General features: G+C 47.2%; 2 protein-coding genes across 7 annotated transcripts in view; one reads left to right on the top strand and one right to left on the bottom strand.

Moving 5' to 3' along the window:
• The window catches only part of LOC144158581 (uncharacterized), a 116,830-nt gene extending 114,769 nt beyond the window's left edge, over positions 1-2,061 (bottom strand). Inside the window, exon 1 of one of the 5 annotated variants that reach the window (XM_077689561.1) lies at positions 1,603-2,061. The gene's annotated coding sequence lies outside the window, so the exon portion shown is untranslated. The remainder of the gene's footprint in view (positions 1-1,602) is intronic. The other 4 variants (XM_077689564.1, XM_077689562.1, XM_077689563.1 and 1 more) reach the window with 4 other exon arrangements.
• Positions 2,062-2,156: 95 nt separating this feature from the next.
• On the top strand, positions 2,157-14,371 carry LOC144158577 (uncharacterized). 2 transcript variants are annotated; one of them, XM_077689556.1, is made up of 5 exons: positions 2,159-2,400; positions 5,628-5,777; positions 5,842-5,904; positions 10,777-10,903; positions 13,091-14,371. In XM_077689556.1, exons 1-5 carry the CDS (start codon positions 2,301-2,303, stop codon positions 14,124-14,126), a joined length of 1,476 nt encoding a protein of 491 aa, XP_077545682.1. In that variant the 5' UTR covers positions 2,159-2,300; the 3' UTR covers positions 14,127-14,371. The 2 variants fall into 2 exon arrangements, with proteins under 2 accessions (XP_077545683.1, XP_077545682.1); XM_077689557.1 differs by lacking the exon at positions 5,628-5,777 and having other exon boundaries at positions 2,157-2,400.
• Positions 14,372-18,848: the final 4,477 nt, after the last annotated feature.

The raw sequence follows: 18,848 nt of genomic DNA, 5'->3' as shown, positions 1-18,848 counted from the left end.
TACAGAGTGCCTGCCCTGTGTTCCCTGTCACATGCATCCTCCAGAGGGCCATGAGCGAATCCGTGTTCGTTTCTCGGCCCGTATGGGAGAGCAACAACCACTACACATTGAATGAAAGAAAATAACAGTGCAGAAAAGTACACAACGACAACAAAGAGATTAATCGCAAGCAGAGTGCCGTGTGCAGCCGCGCTCTCTTGCTGGTGTTTGGTAGTTTTCGCACTGCTTTTTTCCTTTGCAAGTATACCAACTTCCCCAGCCCTCCATTTCAGCGGCCCAATCACCCTACATCTCAATGCCACAGTGCACTGTCATTTGAACCAAATGTCATTTGGCTCAAATGCCAAGTTGTGCTGCTACATTAGGTTTTTAAATGCCATTTGACTCAAATGACATTTGAGCCAAATGAGCACCGAGAGAGACATTTAAGATTTCAAATGCCATTTCCAGCACTCTCGGACACAGCGTCTTCGATCGGCAATAAAAAGTATAATACTTCCGTACGTAAAACAAACAAAATATTGTTGTTTGTGAAAGTTTGTTCACTGTTTATTTACTTAAAATACGAAATCAACATATTTAATTTTCATACTCTCAAAACCAGTGGGTCAGTTGCAAAAAACACAAACAAAAACAATGCAAGACAGCCATATTTAGAGTCAAAACTGGTGTCTCTTCTAATTTGATATCATTTTACTGCCTCGGACTGCTCCTAAGTTTGATTGTTGTATTAGTGTACGAAAACAGAACGGGGCAACAATAGCGCCACTACAGCACAGCGAACAGTTGTGAAAGCTTTCAAATGCCGTCGAAATTGTAGTGTAGCACGGCGGATTCTGAATGGCATTTGAAGCAACCCATTTGAGTCAAATGACATTTGGTTCAAATGACATTTGGACCCCAGTGTAGCAGGGGAGCATACACTGGAAGGGGAGCATACACTACGTTTGGAAGCTGGACTTGAACGGCTGCCTGGGTTGAACAGCAGTGCAGGAGCCAGCACACTTTCCGGCGTTGCTTCTTCGCACCACAGTTGCGATCCTTCAGCTGATGTAACAACGACGAGCAAGAATATCTATACACAACCCGGCAATGCACTCCGCTGCTTTTGCTCGCTCGTGGGGTGCTTCGGGCCAACCAAACACGAGCGGCGGCGACGGCCCTTCGCTGCGGTTGGTACGGTGGTCTATGTGTAGATTTTTTTCCCTCGTCGCTGTCGCCCACGCTACCTGTATGCCGTACCCTGAGCTACGTTCTCCACATCGCTGTAGCTGCATGTGGTTACCCCTTTAATCAGCACGCAACCACGGCTCTGGTTTTATTCTGCCGACGCTACTGTGGCGGGGAATCTGCACATTTTCTAGCGATCGTTTGCTTCAGTGCCTGCAGCATGTTGCAGCTTCGCTGTCCCACAAAATAACCTGACATTGCCATCCTCCCGATGAGGCCTAGTTTGAACGCAATCGGAGTCGTCATTCCCCAACCCCAGCCGGGAACGGCGCCCGCCCCGGGAATGTTGCGCGTACACTATGTCACTGCGACTCGAAACAACGGCGTCCCCCAAGGGGTCGAGGACACAGACACGGGCGAAGGCAGACGCACCTTTTCAGAGGCACAAAGGGAAGAGGAGGCGAAGGCGTCACAACAGTAGCAGAGGTAGTATCGTCAGGTCCGCCGGCGTTTTAGCGCGGGAGCACGGCGAGGCACACGAGGACGAGCTACCTTCCTGAACTGCGCCTTAACATGCCACAACTTTCACGCGCGCCGGTTTGCCAGCGTTAAAACACTGCACGCCGAACCACGATGCACAGAACAACGACGGAACAGGAGTTAAGTGCGCAGGGAAATTTCAACAAAAGCCACTGCTTCAGTGCCTCCGTAGCACGCACAGAGCATAGTGATCCATATGACGCGGGCGCTTGAGTGCCGTCTGGGAATAGCGGCGCTGCATGCGTACGTTGCCGTTGCGTCCGACGGTTCGGCCACTTCGCTTCCACACAAGCGATTTTTGCTAGCGATGCGCAAGCGGCAGCGACAACTTGTCACTGCAAATCTATTCCTTTCCCCCCCCCCCAAAAAAAAAAATTACAAAAAAAAACGCCCAGGAAGTTTGGAACATACGCCTGGAGCGCCCTCAATCGTGGAGGGCAATCAAAAGTCAAAGACGGCTCTCTCGACTATAACCTTGCGTAACCTAGACCCCACTGCTGCTTGTAAACACTCAAGTCGTTGGCGTTTGGGTTTTTTGGCGATCAGGTGTGCGTGAAATTCGTCTTTACGGAAAAGAACTCTTCGGAGACATGCTGGCCTCCAAACGTTGCCGGTTGTGTGTGCCTCTCACGACGTCCGGGAATCGCACGACCTGCTGTGAAAACATCTCGTCGTTTGCGACAGCCCCAGGTAAGGTTTGCCCGCCTTGGCCCGTGGATGTTTCTCCTGCCTTGCCCTGTTACCGAAACCTATAGCTTTGTTGACGTATTGGGCGGCTTGAGTGCACTGTTTCAAGCAGCCGGGATGCGTTCATTTTCTGACCGAACCTCGTCGTACGCAATTGCATCGTGCCGCTAGTTGATGGTCGGAGTGACATATATCAGCACCACCCCTGCCACGCGTCTCACGCGGCCGAGTAATGAGGCTCAAGTTGATTCATTCGATGGCAACACAATATATTTACAGAACAAAACCACTCAAACGAACGAAATCATAGCGACTGAACACACATATATCACACTAAACAGCAAAAACAGACACGACCTCACACTCCAAAAAATCTAGCCAAAACGTCACTATAATACATGAACTGTCTATGCCGAAGTCAAACAAGTCCTACTCTGCAGCACGTCGGAGCCGCTGCGATGCCGATGACGTGGCCCGGCGGGTAGGCTTCCGCGTCACCGAACGTCGCCAAATGTCGCGATGGCCCGTGCTGGTGCGTCGTGGTCCGGAGGACCGCGGTGCGATGACATGGCTTCGCTGAGCAGCGCGGCTCAGCAGGAGGCCAGCAGTGCGAAGCTGCTGGTCATAGGTGGTCCGGAGCTGCCCGCTGCCAGACGGTGCGATGCCGCCGGTCGCTGCAGGAGGCCAGCAGAGCGAAGCCGCTGGCCTCCTGCAGTGGTTCCGAGCTGCCCGCTGCCAAACGGTGCGATGCCGCTGGTGCGTTGTGGGGCACGGCCCGAACTTGCCACCGTTCCTCCCAAGACCTACTTCCACTCTGTCCACTCCAATTTCGTCGCCCTCCTCTTCGCCTCGCATTCTATCATGCCAGGCTCCCATTTGCTGGTCAAATCACCTCCTCCTCCTAATCCCTCCGTGTATGTTTTTTATTGACCCCTTCCAACTCCTTCTTGCATCGCGTACTCTAAATCTTCTTTCTCTTTGACTTTTCTTCCATAATCTTCGTCTCGGGCCAATTCCCTTTCTGGTATGGGTTCGCCTTACCACATGACAACCCCTCAGGCTCCACTATCGGTCATGGTTGAGTAGTCTTGACGGATATTTCATTCGAACCTTCAGGGGATAATCTCGCCACCTTTCTGAGGAGTCCCAGCAGCTCAGGCGCCTTTCTGGCAGGCTCCACTGCACACTTGGGCCCAAGCTCCAGAACACGTTGCACGTCCAACGGAAGGACGAAGTCTCCACTGGTATGCACCCGGTAGGTGGCTCTTACTTGCTTAGGAGGTAGACTGGCTCGAAGGTTGGCCAAGGTCAGCTGCCAGATGCCTTCCGTCGTCCCGTCGAGGAGCCGGCACAATTCACGCCACTTTTTCCGAGCAGTAGACGGTGGGTCACTACGGTGCACATGGACGAACAGGCAGTCCTTGTAGCGACGAGCTCGTCAGACTCTGAACATTTAGGACAAGTCAGCTTTCCTCGACATGATAGAGTTCCATGGCCGTATCATTGGCATTTAAAGCATCGCCTGGGATTAGGGACATATGGTCGTACATTGCAGCTTAGGAAGCCCACTTTGACCTTTTCGGGTGGGGTTGTGAAATCAAATGTTAGGACAAGATGCTTTGTTGGGATTTCTTCATTTGCTCTACGGATTGCAATTTGTTTGACAGAAGTTACTCCTTGAGGTTGAAGCGCCTGAAGAAGTTCCACCTCTGTCTCAGACTGTAATTCCTTTTCTGAGATTACACCTTGGGAGGAGTTGAGGGTTCTATGTGGAGTCACAGTAACAGACAGGTCAGCCAACGTGGTCTGTTTCAGGAGGTTTTAGCTTTGATTTTTTTCTTTTTACTTGAACAAGTAGGTCACCGGATGAAAGCTTAGCATCATAGTCTGAGCCGACAACAGACTGAATGCATTTGGCCAAAAGAATGACTGACTTCTTGCCAACAGGGGTGTCCCCTGTGGAATGAACTACAAGATGTTTAAAGAAATGTTCTGCCTTCTCTTTATCAAGTACTTCAGTTCGGCCTCTTTTGCGAGGCCGATCATTGGAGGGGGGGGGGGGGGGGTTGAGAAAATACCATACAGCATGTATAAAAGCAGGGAGACGGGGGTACTTTCTCCTTTGACGTTACCCTGGTAGTCAAAGAGGTGCTGGACCTCCCTGCCTGTCTACCAGGCAGGGAGTCCATCGGCCGGAGCTTGACCAAGGCTCCGATGGCCACTGTTAGAGGTTTCTACCCTTCACCTTAAAACTCATTACCACGGTCGGTTACAGCGTGAGTATGGGGGCTCGGGGTCCGCGGTGTCGCCAACACCATCACCAAGATTGATCAAGGTGCCCCGTGTGGGCAATTAATCCATGCATGGTCCATGTATTTTCTTTTTTGGAGTGTCTATTCTCACAGCAGCCATGAGAATTACCAGCGAGAATTTTTCACGGCAGTCACTTCTGATTAACTAAACACGCCACCCGAAGCTTCCTTGAGACAAATATTCCTCGAAAAGGTGCTCGCGTAGCTGCTTTCGTGGCTTTGCAGTAGAGTACCTGCTTTTGATAGAAAAACCTTGGTTCGAATCTTACGTAGCTGAACTTTTTTAAAATTTCGGTTTGCGTTTGTGCGGATTTTGTTAGCAAATTTTTTTTGGTTATTCCTACCACTGCTATTACCACGCTATCGGCGTACAGGACTTCTCGGTTGGGTTCAGATTAAGATAGCTTACGTTTGGTGTAGTTCGGCTGGGTTTGGTTAAGTTCGTTACAGTTGGTGGCATTGGATTCGGTCAGGTTACCTTGGGTTCAATTAGTTTAGAATAGGTTAGGTTAAGTTAGGTAGAAGAAGGTTAGGTTGTTACATTATGTTACATTACCATTAAATCTTGGCCCCGCATTGTCACTTGAATTATAAGGTGGTCGCAGTGCGGGACTATCATTAGCTACCCGTGCAAAACCGCAGTGAATTCAAGTCTGTCTGTGTACTTCAAATAATATTTTTAAGGTAATTATAGTCCGGCGACGCTTTGATGGGAACTGCCGTGAAAAATATATGACAGTAATTCTCAATGATGCTGTGAGAACATACGGATTTTTTTTCCATAGGAAAAAGCTCCTCTCTTTAACCATTTGTCTCTTTGCAGGAGGCATATCTGGTGGGCTGAAGTGTCTGGATGCAGTTTTTTGGGGTTTAGTACGACTATAAATTTTCCCTGTTGGTTGCTTTCTTCACTTGCAGGGGATGCTAGAACACTGAGAGCAAGCATGTTGCTAGCGTCATCGTTGATGACTGAGAACTCCGTCATGGCAATGTCGACGGGTGCAGCCTGCAGCTGGGGTGTATCCTGCAGCCAAACGACACAAACAACTATTGCTACCAGTGCTATAGGTACTGCCCTATTTAATCTAACTGCTGGCCTCTGTACATTACTGAGTATGAATTTTTTTTGCAGGTACGCAGTGCGGTCTTCTGTTACTCAAGTGTGGAAGCTCCCAGACAGATGAAGCATTTCCAGGTTAGAATCTCGGATTTCTTTTCTTGTCTGAGCATTCCAGTATGAAGCACCTAACAAAAAAATCCTTTGGTCACTTACGTTGTGAATAATTTTTTGAGTAAGTCTGTTCTACTTTATGCAGTGATAATCGGAAGCCTTGGGGAGTTTTGTGTGAAGTTTCAAAAAATACGCAAAGGGAGATAAGGCAGTGGCGGTTTTGCTGTCAGTCAGCCCCAGGTCTCCTCTTTCTGTCCTTGTCCCATGTAGCACTGCCCTTAAAACTATGTACCAATAGGCCCGCATTAACACACTTTTTCTGCATTTTTTTCTATGCGAAATTTAAAATACACCAACTGTGCTGCTTCTGTTATGTTGTCTGCGAAATGTTGCTTGTCAGTAAATTTTTCAGTGCTTTGTGGCAGAGCTCGTGTAGTGCTATTGTGAAAGATGCATTTCTCTTTTAAGTTCATAGCTCATTGCGCACATTTTCATCATACTGTGTAGTATTTTAGTTTTTCTAGATTTGGTTATAAATAATAGCCTAAGGGTAGCCATAGTGTGTTAACTCCAAATGTAATTTTTTGTTTGTCGGTAACAAAAAGAGCCTGGTTCTCGCCAGTATGGATGGCATTCACATTAAAGTTTAGCGGGTGATTTCTTCAATTGGCAACACTGAAAACTGCCATCACAGTGTCCGCCATGTCTGCACATGTGTCAGCATCTGCAGAAAAAGAAACGGGCCCGGGAGTGTGTTGTCCGCACCCTTATTACCCGATTATTGGGCGTGGCATCAACAGATATGAATAATCGCAGTGACATTGTGTGGTGTTGCTTTACTTGCCCATGACAACTCTGCATCACTACCGCCAAAAGAAAGTGGCATTATGCACGAAATGTGTATGCTGCAGCACAATTGCCTGCGAAAATAGATATCGACGCAGGTGCGTACGCACTTTGCTGATAGTAGAGTTGTTCAGCACACAATCCAAATAATGCTTCCCCAAAAATTGTAAGCCTTCATGCACGTGCTAATTAAGATACAACGGTAGCTTTTGAGTTTGCCGCAGCAAAGGGCATGGTGGGAAATACCATGTGCTGTACCAAGTACAGAAGTAGAGGAGAATGAATCAGGTGTTCAGCGGGGGCTGCACGTGAGCACGCAATAATGAGGCAGAAGTCATTCGATCCTGCAGCGAGGGTGTCGGCGTCTTCCCTGGTGCTGTAAACCTGCAAGAAGGCCGGTATCCTTCGCACCAACACCATTCTGACGATGGAGAAGCTGTGCTGGTGCCAAGGTATTCTTCGTGGTTCCACCACCCGACTTTGTCTCTAGCCAACGAGCTGCTCATTGGCTGCACTCGACCATCATCATCCGACCTCCAGGAAATTGAATGGCTCCAAGAAAATGACTTCGTTCCTGCCGAGTTGGATGCCCAGATCACCAACTCTTTTGATGGTGAGGAGTTCAACGTTCAACAAAGAAGTCGCAGGCACTCTGGACTACTATGAGAACGTTGGCAATGCACTAGCTGGCTGTGGTCAATGATGAGCATGTGCGTATCGACTGGTGCTGTAGTCATGGATGGCTACCTGCGGAGGCCGGCAGGATCATCGACGTGTCTGGCAACGCCACCGGAGCTACTTAGAACTTGTCAGCCAAGTCCTTGCAGCTCACGGTAGGACCTAAGCACTGAATGTACGCGTCGCCTTGCCAAAACTTCAAATACCTGTCTTCAACGGTGAAAGTCGCAAGTGAGAGGGATTTCGGGAGCGCTCTTCAGTGACCATACACGCACACCCCAATCTCGCAGATATTGAAAAGTTTCAATGCCTGAAGACATATTTGACCAGCCATGCAAGCATGCAATCGAAGGGATATGCCTGACTGATGGTAATTACAAGATCGCCGTCATGGTACTCACTGAGCGTTATGGTAGGCAAGGCCTCATCGAGGACCACATAGACAGCCTACTCTCCATCGAATTGATTGAGTTGTCATCTCAAGTATCACAGTTGCAAGGCCTTTACGAGCAGATCCAATTCAGCACTGGTTGTTTCGACAGCCTAGGCATGCCATCTGCTGAGTGTGCGGTTGTGGTGCGCCTGGTGCTGCTGCTGTCAGTGCCAGAAGGCATGGCAATGCTCTACTATAATCGCACGGACACAATAGCAGTGAACTATAGAGCAGTATCCCAACAGGGCCAAGTAAAAGCAATCCTCAAGTTTTTGCAAGTGAAAGTTGAAAGCGGAGAGGAGAGTTGCGTGCTATGCAAGAAGCCTACTTCAAAGAGGTTGTTAGCAAACCACAATGTGATACCACCTTAGCCACCTTCCACGTTAGCGCTGCCAGCGGATTATTCATTGCCAGGTATCAATTTATCAATTTTTGGGAAGACTACGTGCCCCCTCTGCGACATTGCAGCACATGCAACATACTACTGCCAGGCCATAATACCAGCAATGGAAAAGCGCCGACAGCTCTCCAGGAAGTATTTCTGCTTTCACTGTGGGAAGCAGGGCCTGTCAGCCTGCAATTGATAAGCTGCAGCATGGCTCAATTGCAACTACTGCTCAGGGCAGAATATTTCACCACTGTGCGATATTTAGGTGCAAGGAGCAACGGACACTCCACGACCAGCTACTCTCATCGGTGCGGAAAATGTAGAGGCGGCAATTCGGCGAGGAAGGTAACAACGGCTCCTGTGAGCTGCACATCTTCATGAGCAGTATTGCTCGAAACTGCCACAGTGTGGGCTTGGGGAACACACGTCTGGGGACTGGTATGGATACTGCTTGACAATGGCAGCCAGCGTACGGTTGTCCGTCAAGATGTGCCTCAGCAGCTGTCTCTGCCATTCGTTGGAGCAGAGGATTTAGCCATTATCACATTCGACAAGTGCAGCTTCCCACACCAGTACCAATGCCGAATGGTGAACATTATGCTCTGTAGCTGCGTTGAATCAAAGGAACTTATCTTTCAAGCTCTGTACCGTAAGGGGTCCTCCATGGAATAGACGGTACCATGATTGCTATGCTGTGTGACCATAATTTTCCCTTACTTGGCGACCCCCAAGAGGACCAACTTCAAGATTTGTTTGTTCGTGCATTAATCAGCTCTGACAATTATTGGCGGGTTGTAATGGTGTGCGAGCGGTTCAGTGACGCGTTTGCTGTAGATACAATCTTCAGCTTGGTTGTACAGGGAACATACGATAACCTCCGCATTCCTCTGCCACCACCATTGTTAGTCAGGAGACTAAGAGCATCTATCGACAAGTGCCCAAGCATATGACGTCGCCTTAGCAGCGGAAACGTGCCGGGAAAAGCATGGCAGTGTGCAGATGTGGTTTCCAGCATGCGCACCGCGCCACGGAATACAACCTATAGGACTTTATGCAGAATGGCTGGAGTTTATGGTCTGGGGCTATGTCTCCTTGTGGGAATATCTGGCTGCCATTTCATGTATGAAAGGAAGCGAAGAAAAAGTATAGATGAACAATTTGCTCTGTATTTTTTTATAGTGAAAAAGTTGTGTCAGCTTAGTAAAAAGTGGGGCGTGTAATGCTGGTAGGCACATTGAATTTCACCAGACCCCCTTTAAAAATTACAAGCTAAGGCAGTAATAATGCAGGATGGTTTCATTGGTTTGCTGCATACACAGACCTATCTTACCTGATGTACGAGTTGCACCATTGCGTGAAGTGCTTAGACAGTTCAAAATAAAAATATTTCCAAAAAAATAACGAACTGTCTTACACTGAAAATGTCTGTACTTGCATAAGGCAGGGGCAAGCTATACAGGGTGGTTTAGTAAAGCTAGCCAGAGTTTAAAAATATGCCGATGCACTCTAAGATGGTGCGACCAAATGCATGTTGCTCACTTTTGTGTTTGCCATGCTATGCAGTTCTTTCTATATTGCCTAATTACATATTTGCAATTAATTAGCCATTTTCTGAACGAACAAAGCTAAGAAAAAGTCCTAATTAGAAAAGGTGACTTGCAAAACATCTGAATTACCAGTTTCCGTTTTTATATCTATTAAGTATTAGTGTTTTCAAGCTTATTGATAATGCCCGCAAAATACAAAAGAACATGTGACATGCCTGCTGGCGTGTCATGATTGCAGTGCTCCCAAACGTTCCATGCATTAATAGCCATAGGTACATTGCCACTCAGAAGGCGACAGGGCAGTGACATAAGTGTTGGCTGTGCTATATATGCCAGCGATGTGCTCCCCTTGTGACCATTCGTTGTGTTGATAAACCCGAGGCGATCGGGTTTATCAACACAATACTCCCACAACAAATGGCTGGCTAGCCAGCCATTTGTTGTGGAAGTATTTCGACGTTTTTGCTTCTCGTGCTATTACTGAAGGCATCTCCGCATCACGTCGAAACGGAGACGCCTGTTGAGTGCAGAGGAACCGTGTCTCCGCTGCTTCAGCAGCTCGAAATCGACGCTGAGGACAGCAGCTCAGATGATGACGACTCGCACGTTTACACGACAGTTCGCCGAACTGTTTGTAGCACTGCTTCCCGTGTTCAAAGTGCAGGAATACTTTCGCAACTTTGGCTTGGAGCTAATGCATCCGATCTGTAGGCCGCCATTTGTTGAAACACCTTGGCGGGCCTGGCTGTTTGCAGTTGCCGTGTTGGCCGTGCCGCGGGTACGCTGTTGCGTGCTGCTCCAAGATCAGGTACGCGTTCGGTTGAGGAGCGGTGACGCTTGCTCGTATTGGGGGAAGCGGCGCATCAGCGTACTCCGGGTCGAAGTATCAGAGCAACCACCCGAATACAGCATTATAGTACCAGCTGTTTATCTAACTGTTTATCCTGTCTGGGGATTGTTTAACAGTCATTGCCATTAGCTGCTCTGATCTTTGATTTTTTCAGTTCTGGACACAGACAATAGCCAAGCTAGTGCCCCGAGGAATTTTCTTGCTGCACAAGATAAAACAGACATTGCTGCGGAGGCTGTTCCTCAATCCTGTTCTTGCCACTTACATTTTGGCACCACAGGGTAAGTTTCATTAAATGGCGATGCTTTTGTTTATTCTGAAGCATAAACTGTGTGGAGAGCATGTCGTGAAAGCAGCAATTGAGTTTGTTCAGTGCAAGAGATCTATTGCAGCAAATTTAGCCCAGGGTGGCCCTGTACGAATAGAAATGCAAAGGTACCAGTAGCCCTTGCACTACCGTAGGGTGTAAGTATAAACCTATATCTAATAAAGATGCAAATATAATAAAGTGGAGGTTTCAAAATATAGAAAACACATATCTTGCATGGAAAAGTGTGCATTTAATGAGTATGCCCAAAAGAACGTTTCTAAAAAATGCACACTGGCCTTTTTTTATTCTTGTCTTTTGTCAGTTTCCTTACAGATGGCCGCTTTATGGCAAATGTTAAGTTAGTTTGCTGAATACAGGGGCAAGTGTCCTTACCCACGAGGGGAACAGCAGTCAGTGATGCTTATGTGAATGATGTCTGGCATGGGCGTGGTGATTTTCCAGCCCTCAAAATGTTACCTGGGAAGGCGTTTTCAGCATTGGTTGTCAGGGAGGGTCAACCTGAATGGGGGGCTGCTCCCGTGGGGTCTATCAACGCCAATGTTGACGGGATGACGCCGTCGAAAAAGTTTGTGTTGATTTCCTGGGTATTTGTGGCTGAATTGTGGGGTAACTGCCGCTGGAGTATCTTGTGTTGATTACTTAGCGAGGTATGTTTGAACACCCAGTCTCGTTTTAGCTACAGCCACAGATGCTGCGCGATTCCTCTTCCACTCAATCATTTTGCATTGAAACATTCTTCATGCGATTATTATGAGTCGACAATGGCAATTTACTGCTGACATTGTGGTTGAAAAACTGGAGAATTTTGTGGTTTCCTGTTCCAACAAAGCACACTGCCACTTTAAGACTATCAGCACACAACCCACACGGTGACTAATGTGCTGCAATTTATGACATCTCCCTCTAACATGACCAAGCATGAAACTACAAGATATCCACCCTTTCTCTGCATGAGTGCACCTCCTCCTGTTTTCTCTACATACCATCCCTTTTTTTTTCAGAACATGAGAACATGTCTGTTGTGTATAAGCTGTGTCGCACTGAACAGGCTTTTCAATTACCTACTTGCATTTTCTCACTTCACAAACTCGTTCCCAGGCATGTTACGGTGAATGCCGTTGAAAAATTGTATATGCTGCTGGTGACTTTGACTGTAGACTAAGTGTGGAAGCACGGTGTACACCAGAAGTTTTTAGCCATCTGCTCCGGACCGTTCATCATGCATACTCAATTATATTAGACTATAGGACTTTACACACTTAAGCTACCCCTGGGTCATGAGGAATACTGTTGCAGGGGCTCCATAATAATTTTGACCTCCCGAGGATCTTAAATATGCGCCGAAATTACGCCATGCAGGCGTTCTTGCTCCCTGCCTCCATCTGAAAAGCAGCTACCGCAGCCTGAATGGAACCTGCGTCCTTAAGCTCAGCAGCACATCATCTTTGCCACTAAGCCACTGCAGCAGGCGCTTAGTCAACAAGTCGTATACTAGCAAAAACAGTGAGCCTTGGCTACTCCTCCGGCAAGATGATCATGTTGCTCCCACTAAGCCCTGTAACTGTATTGACTTGCTGGAGGAGCTTTGTCTGCCCTGGTGGATGTTGTTGAGCAAATGGCACAAGTGAAATTGGGCAGGTTTCCACTAATAAGAAAGTTGGCGTGCTGTGCTGTTTCTGAGAGGAAGGGGAGTAGGGTAACTGGTGACTGTCTGCGTGCGACTGGCCTGGACTGGTACTTTTCTCTCAGTAATCTGGTGTAAATATTGCTGCTTTATAAGCCTACCAGGGTGGTGTAAGTGTATCGATATTTGGCCCTATATTTAATAAGCTGTGATTTAAGAGGACTAATTTTGACACTTCAGGCATGGTTTATGGCAGATCGTTTAGGGCAGTTTTCTTTGGTAATAGTGTGAAACCGGGTACTGGCAATGCGATCTACACATGCATGACCTACTGCCATGCTTTGTGATATTTTCGAGCAATCAGTACCTAAATTTTGCAGTGCCCTTGCACTCTCTCTGCTGTGTGCACTGTATACGTGCACTTTAGACGGCTGGTTTGTTAAGTCAACTGGCTTACATTTAGCTTGTTTTTCTATACTTTCATTAATCTTGAGTCTCATTCGTTCCACTTAGGAGTCCTTCCACGGATAGCAACGAGATCCAGTTTGGAGGGAATGTTACCCTGACCTGTCAACAACACCACCATCCAACCGTGCAAGAGAAAGTGGGTAGCAGTAAGACTCCATTCAACTGCACTGTTTGCAGAAAAATATGCCGTAACAAAAGCAGCCTGGACATCCACATGAGAGTGCACACAGGCAGCAGGCCATACGTTTGCACCATCTGTCAGAAGAGCTTTATTCAAAGGTCCCACCTGGCTACTCATGAAAGACAGCACTCTGGTGAAAAGCCGTATGTGTGTACCACCTGTCAGAAGACCTTTGCTAAAAAGAGCGACCTGGGTAAACACGAACGATTGCATTCTGGCGAGCGGCCCTACATATGTAGCAACTGTCAGAGGAGCTTTACTCAAAGAGCCCACCTGAGTATTCATGAAAGATTGCACTCTGGAGAGAGGCCTTACGTGTGTAGCATCTGTCAGCAGGGCTTTACTCAAAAACACCACATGGTTAATCATGAGAGACGGCACTCTTCTGAAAGGGCTAACGTGAGTAGTACCTGTCAGAAGAGCTTTAATAAGTGCCAGCTGGTTGGACATGAAAGATTACACTCTGCTGAGAAGAGCTTCGTGTGTCGCATTTGTCAAAAGAGCTTTACTCAAAGATCCAGCCTTGTTGCTCATGAAAGATGCCACTCTGGCGAGAGGAATTATGGGTGTAGCTTCTGTCAGAAGCGATTTATTAAGAGGGACTCCCTGGTTACTCATGAACGATTGCACTCTAACGAGAAGCCCTATGTGTGTAGCACCTGTCAGAGGAGCTTCGCTAGTAGAAGCAACTTAGTATATCATGAAAGATCGCACTCTAATGAGAAGCCCTATGTGTGTAGCACCTGTCACAAAAGCTTTGCGTGTAGGAGCCACCTGGTTTGTCATGAAAGGTTGCACTCTGGGGACAAGCCGTACATGTGTAGTATTTGCCCGAAGAGGTTTAACAGTAGAAGCCGCCTGGTTAGCCATGAAAGATTGCACTCTCAGAGCAAGCCCTAGTGTTTATCTTCCGTGGCAAGTTTGTTTTTATAAGTTTATCGAGTTAATCTTCAAAAGGAACATTGCTGAAAATCCAAAATCTGGAACATTCACAAAAAAGCTTTGTGAAATGACTCGATTCAGCAAGAATAACTGCACCTGTTGAAAAGCCCAGTCGGTGGCATGTTCTTGTGAGTCATGAAAGTTTATGCACTGGAATAAAGTTATATTCTTTCTGGGGACGTCAAATAAAATTTTTCTAGAAAGCGCTCTTTTGCACTGTGGCAAAAACCTCACATTTCCACCAAACGTCCCAAAACTTCAATGTATACGGCCTGCGTGTTAAGCATGAAAAATCCCCCACTTATGAGAGGGTCTATGCTTGCTGTGTCTGTCAGTAAAGCTTAGCTCACGACCAGCCGTTTATATACAGGAGAATATGCACAGCAAAAAAAAAACACTACGGCAATTTACGATTAATTACTGTACACTTCTGAAGCAAACGGGTATGCATGTGTGCTTGCTTCGCTGCAAATTGCAGCAAAAGGTGCTCTTTTCCTGAAGATTTTTCCTGAAGAAAAAAGAAGATTTTAGGGGACAACTCGCAAAATTATTTAAAGGCTGAGTTCGAAGAATAAGCTGTCAACTTTGTCTCAAACAACTACGTGTATTCGGCACTGTAGGCTATTTACACATTTTTTGGCGTTTTCTGCCTTATTTAACATCTACTAGTTGCTGGAATGGTGTATTTAGATTCTCGGTGGCATAATTTATCGATACAGGCCAACTTGTTTCCACCCTTATAGCTGGACTGCTCACAAAATGCAATAAGTGGAAATTTACTGGATCCTCCACATGCGCTAAGAAGCTCTCCCTCAAAACCTGAAAGCCCTGTCCAGTGACCAGCCTTGCGTGGTCACTTGACCACGCAAGGCCGAGTTACACCGAGTTAAAGGAGTGGTTGTAGTTTAAAGGTGAGGAAAAGGAAAGAAAGTGCACTGGGGATAGTTTGAGCGTGCCAGGGAGTTCACCTGCATGCAGCCCAGTGTGGGGGAGGTTAGTAGAGTGGGAATGAATGGATAGAGCGGCGTGTTAAAGAGAGAAAGGAAAGGTGGGGCTAACGAGAGGCCGAGCTGCACCCACTGGCTCGCTAAGCTGTTCTTCCTTGCCCAGCACACGTTTGGGGTGACAGGATGTTCGTTCCCTTGCTGGTGCAGAGAGGCTCCGGATTCGTTGATTGAGATTGATTGTGGAGGTTTACGCGCCGACACTACACAAGCGGTAAGGTGTGCCATAGTGGAGTGCTCTGGATTAATTCTGACCACTTGGGGGTCTTTAACGGGCACTGAAATCTCAAACACGGGCGTTTTCGCTTTTCGTCTCAATAAAGAAAGCGGCCGCTGCAGCCGGGCATTGAACTCGCGTCCTTGGGCTCAGCAGCCCAACGCCATAGCTGCTGAGCCGATGGGGCAGGCAGCTCAAGATTGGCGCACGAGCATTTGTAGATGCATATTTGGATGCACATGAAGAATGGAATCACTTTGTGCATCGAGATTCCGTTGCCCTTGCCCTCGAGTCTATATGTGTTGTGTAAGGAATGGAGGAGAAGTCCCGGTGGCCCCACCGATGCAGTGATCAAGGAACAACAGAGCGATGCAGCGAGCGCACCCTTCTCTCTCCCGTCACTTACCAAGCTAGCCTGTGCGCTAGTTGTGTGCCAATCGCCCACTAAGAGCCGGTCTTGAGGAAAAGTGCTTGCACATTCCAAGGCGCTTGAAAGGTGCAAGCGATCCTATCACATCCCGGTAGCAAGCAGCACTTCCCATTCACAAGCCTAGCATGTTTCTTTGTGGTACGGATTGAAATCAGCTTTTGATCCTGCCACGACCGAAATGTCTGTGTGGGTATCAACCTCTTGCCAACCTGTCCCATTGGCTGTAGCTCTGGTCTCGTCTTGAAGGGGGAAATTTCTTAAGGGAAGCAACTTCTAGTGAGTAGTCGAAGCCGATTCAGCGCTGCTAAATTGTCCCTTTTCTTCTGCCTTCCAACGGATAAACTGGTGGTACTTCCTCAGCCACTCATCAAAACGCAGGGTGCTGTTTGCAGGTGTGTGTCAGGTGCCACTATCACCGAAGGCTGGCAGGGATGCCCGCAGATTTCTGTCGCACAGGAAAGGGTAGATAAAACAAACAAAAATGCTTCTTGCTATGCGAGTGGGAACCGGATCCCACACTTTGATACATCAGACGTATGGTAAGTGTCGCAACTTTGTACGCTAAATTATTGTGCTTATCTAGCTGTGACGCCATCAAGATGTTGCTGGACGGCACTGTGAGCACTGGGCCATAAAGAAGCAATGGGCATGCGTCAATGGCCATAGTTTCTCACTATCTTATGAGAAACTCTGCTTACTGTACGAAAACAGGCCAGCAGCAGAGGCGGTAGAGCTATGGTCCATAGAACGTGCTGGCTAGTCTGTCCAGGGCTACAAGATGCTCCAACCCAAAACCGCCCAATCGTGGTCAAACTCGCCCATATCTAACCCAACGCAAAAAAAAAACAAGAAAACCAGCCATATTTGGACAAGAAGCCGCCCAAATTTTTCGAAACCATTAAAAAGTTCATTCAAGCTCAACATTTTTAAGAATGGAGGAAAATCACCTGGGAGTTACGTACCTGGCAGCGATCCAGGAAACTAAAACACCTGGGCTATGTGGCATGCCGTAGTTGAGGGCTCGAAAACACAGACGTTTTCATCTTTCGCCTCCATTAAAAAAGAAAGCCGCAGCTGAGATTGGACACATGTTCACAATGAGTCTACACAAAAGCCAATAGACACAAGGGCAAAAACAGCGTCAGTCAAAGTAAGTCGTTGTGTTCACACGGGGAAAAGTGATTATGTCCTTTTGTGTATTGCCAAATGAACAAAGCCGGTGTCGTGACATAGGCTTCATGGGTGCACACACCTCGGAGTTGCTATTTTGAGATAATGCTCCATTGCAATGATCCAACATCGACGCACAATCGATTGCTGCACCAAATATCAGTAGAAGCACCTCGAACGCGAACAGATATCTTGCTTGCGCTTGAAATATTGCCTGTATTTGGTGCGGGTGCCCGAACCTAAAACTCTCCCAAAATTTGCCCAGCTGCCAAAAAGAATTTTTCTAGCCAAATTTTCTCGTATGTACCCTGCATAGCGCCACGAATGCACTGCATTTTTCACCCCTCCCCAGGTTTCACGTTAGTGGAGATTGCCCGGTTTCTCATTTTTCACTGGCAGCCATGTGTTCGCAGCATCGTCAGCCTCAATTGTCTTTGCCCCTTTCTTTTGAAGGTCTTCACACACCTCGCGTCGTTGTGCCTTTGTACATTGCTCTCCCCTTGTTTGCTGTCTTCCATAGTTTTCTTAAAGGCAGCGTGTCGTGCCCGCGCGAGGTACAAGACAAGGGCCTCCCCTTTCGCGGTAGCACCTTCCCCGCATGACATCAGAGTGACGCAATAATAATAATTGTAATTGTTTTGCACAGAATAGTAGGCAGTATATGTTTTTTTAATTCTTAATAAACAGAAAGTCAATTCAATAGGTGACCGGTAAAAAGTGCAAAGGCTCATGGCTACGTCGCTTCTCCCCCCACTTTCGGTTTGAGATCTCTCCCGGCCTTCTGTACACCAGCGGCTTTCATGCGCATGTGCGTGTTTTTTATTTGTAAAAGCTAGTGCTTACCTCACAGAGAAGCCCCTCGAAGAATTAACTGTTGTTATTCATATTGAACGTGTGACGCATGAGCATTTTCTTTTTTGGTGGAAACTCATAAACAACATGCACACACGCACGTGAACGCCGCCAGCGTACCGGAGGCCAGGAAAGCTGTTGAACCGGAAGTGGCAGGACTCCACGGGAGCAGACAATGTACCCATGAGCCTCTGCAGGGAGAACACCTATGTCCAACCGCGATAAACTTCTGCTCCTGCCGTGGAACTGTCCCGGCCTCCGTGGGGCGGCAGCCGAACTCTCAGGCAATCCTTCTTTCTCTTTTCTTTGTTACATGAAAAAAGTAGCAGAGGTTGATGCCATATATGAGCCCTGGCTACTCCTTCTCGTAAGGTAAATGCTCTTATGAAGACATTGCAATGCGCCCATCGACTTTCAAAGTTTTGTAAAAGTGAATGCTTCTGATAAAGTCTTTGCGAAGTTCATTGAGTTATGAACAGTCCTAGAGACGAGAACAAGCTACAGCAAAGTGCACACAATGCACTGAAGACACCAATTTGTCCCTCGAGGCAAGTGACTGGATATAGTTCAAATGGTAAGAGGAAGAAACGGGTCAGGGCGAGTTCGTATAAAAACATGAATGCATTCAAAGTACAAAGTAAACTCAACAGAAGAGACGAAATGCAATACAGATGGAGGCACAAACTGTACAATGACATACACAATAAAAAATGGTAGCTAGTGGAGTTTGTAGACTCTAAGGGGCATTGAGGCCAAAGGTAGAGTTGCATTTCGAAACTAATGTAGTCTTACAATATGAGCAATCTATAAACAGTTTAAAGGAAGAAACGAAAACTGTTACTTACTAGGTGTTGACCATGGTCCAAGAACTTTGGCAAGGTTAAACGGCCTATTGCCTAAAGACATGAGCACACATTTAAAACGATGCCTAGCAGTGTCATTCCAGGGTCATTCTAAAATGACAAGCAATAGTTTCATCAGGATGACCACATAAACAGCATGCTTTT

The sequence above is a fragment of the Haemaphysalis longicornis genome, unplaced genomic scaffold (genome assembly GCF_048455015.1).
Source record: "Haemaphysalis longicornis isolate Haplotype H1 unplaced genomic scaffold, Haemaphysalis longicornis Haplotype H1 scaffold_10, whole genome shotgun sequence".
Classification (NCBI taxonomy): Eukaryota; Metazoa; Arthropoda; class Arachnida; order Ixodida; family Ixodidae; genus Haemaphysalis; species Haemaphysalis longicornis.
The sequence above is the reverse complement of the archived record's forward strand: the minus strand, read 5'-3'. Positions and strand labels throughout refer to the sequence as shown.

Coding starts and splice junctions, on each gene's coding strand:
- LOC144158577 (XM_077689556.1), top strand. CDS start 2,301: ATGCTGGCCTCCAAACGTTGCCGGTTGTGTGTGCCTCTCACGACGTCC. Junction 2,401..5,627: donor GTCGTTTGCGACAGCCCCAG/GTAAGGTTTGCC, acceptor CTTCACTTGCAG/GGGATGCTAGAACACTGAGA. Junction 5,905..10,776: donor GACAGATGAAGCATTTCCAG/GTTAGAATCTCG, acceptor TGATTTTTTCAG/TTCTGGACACAGACAATAGC.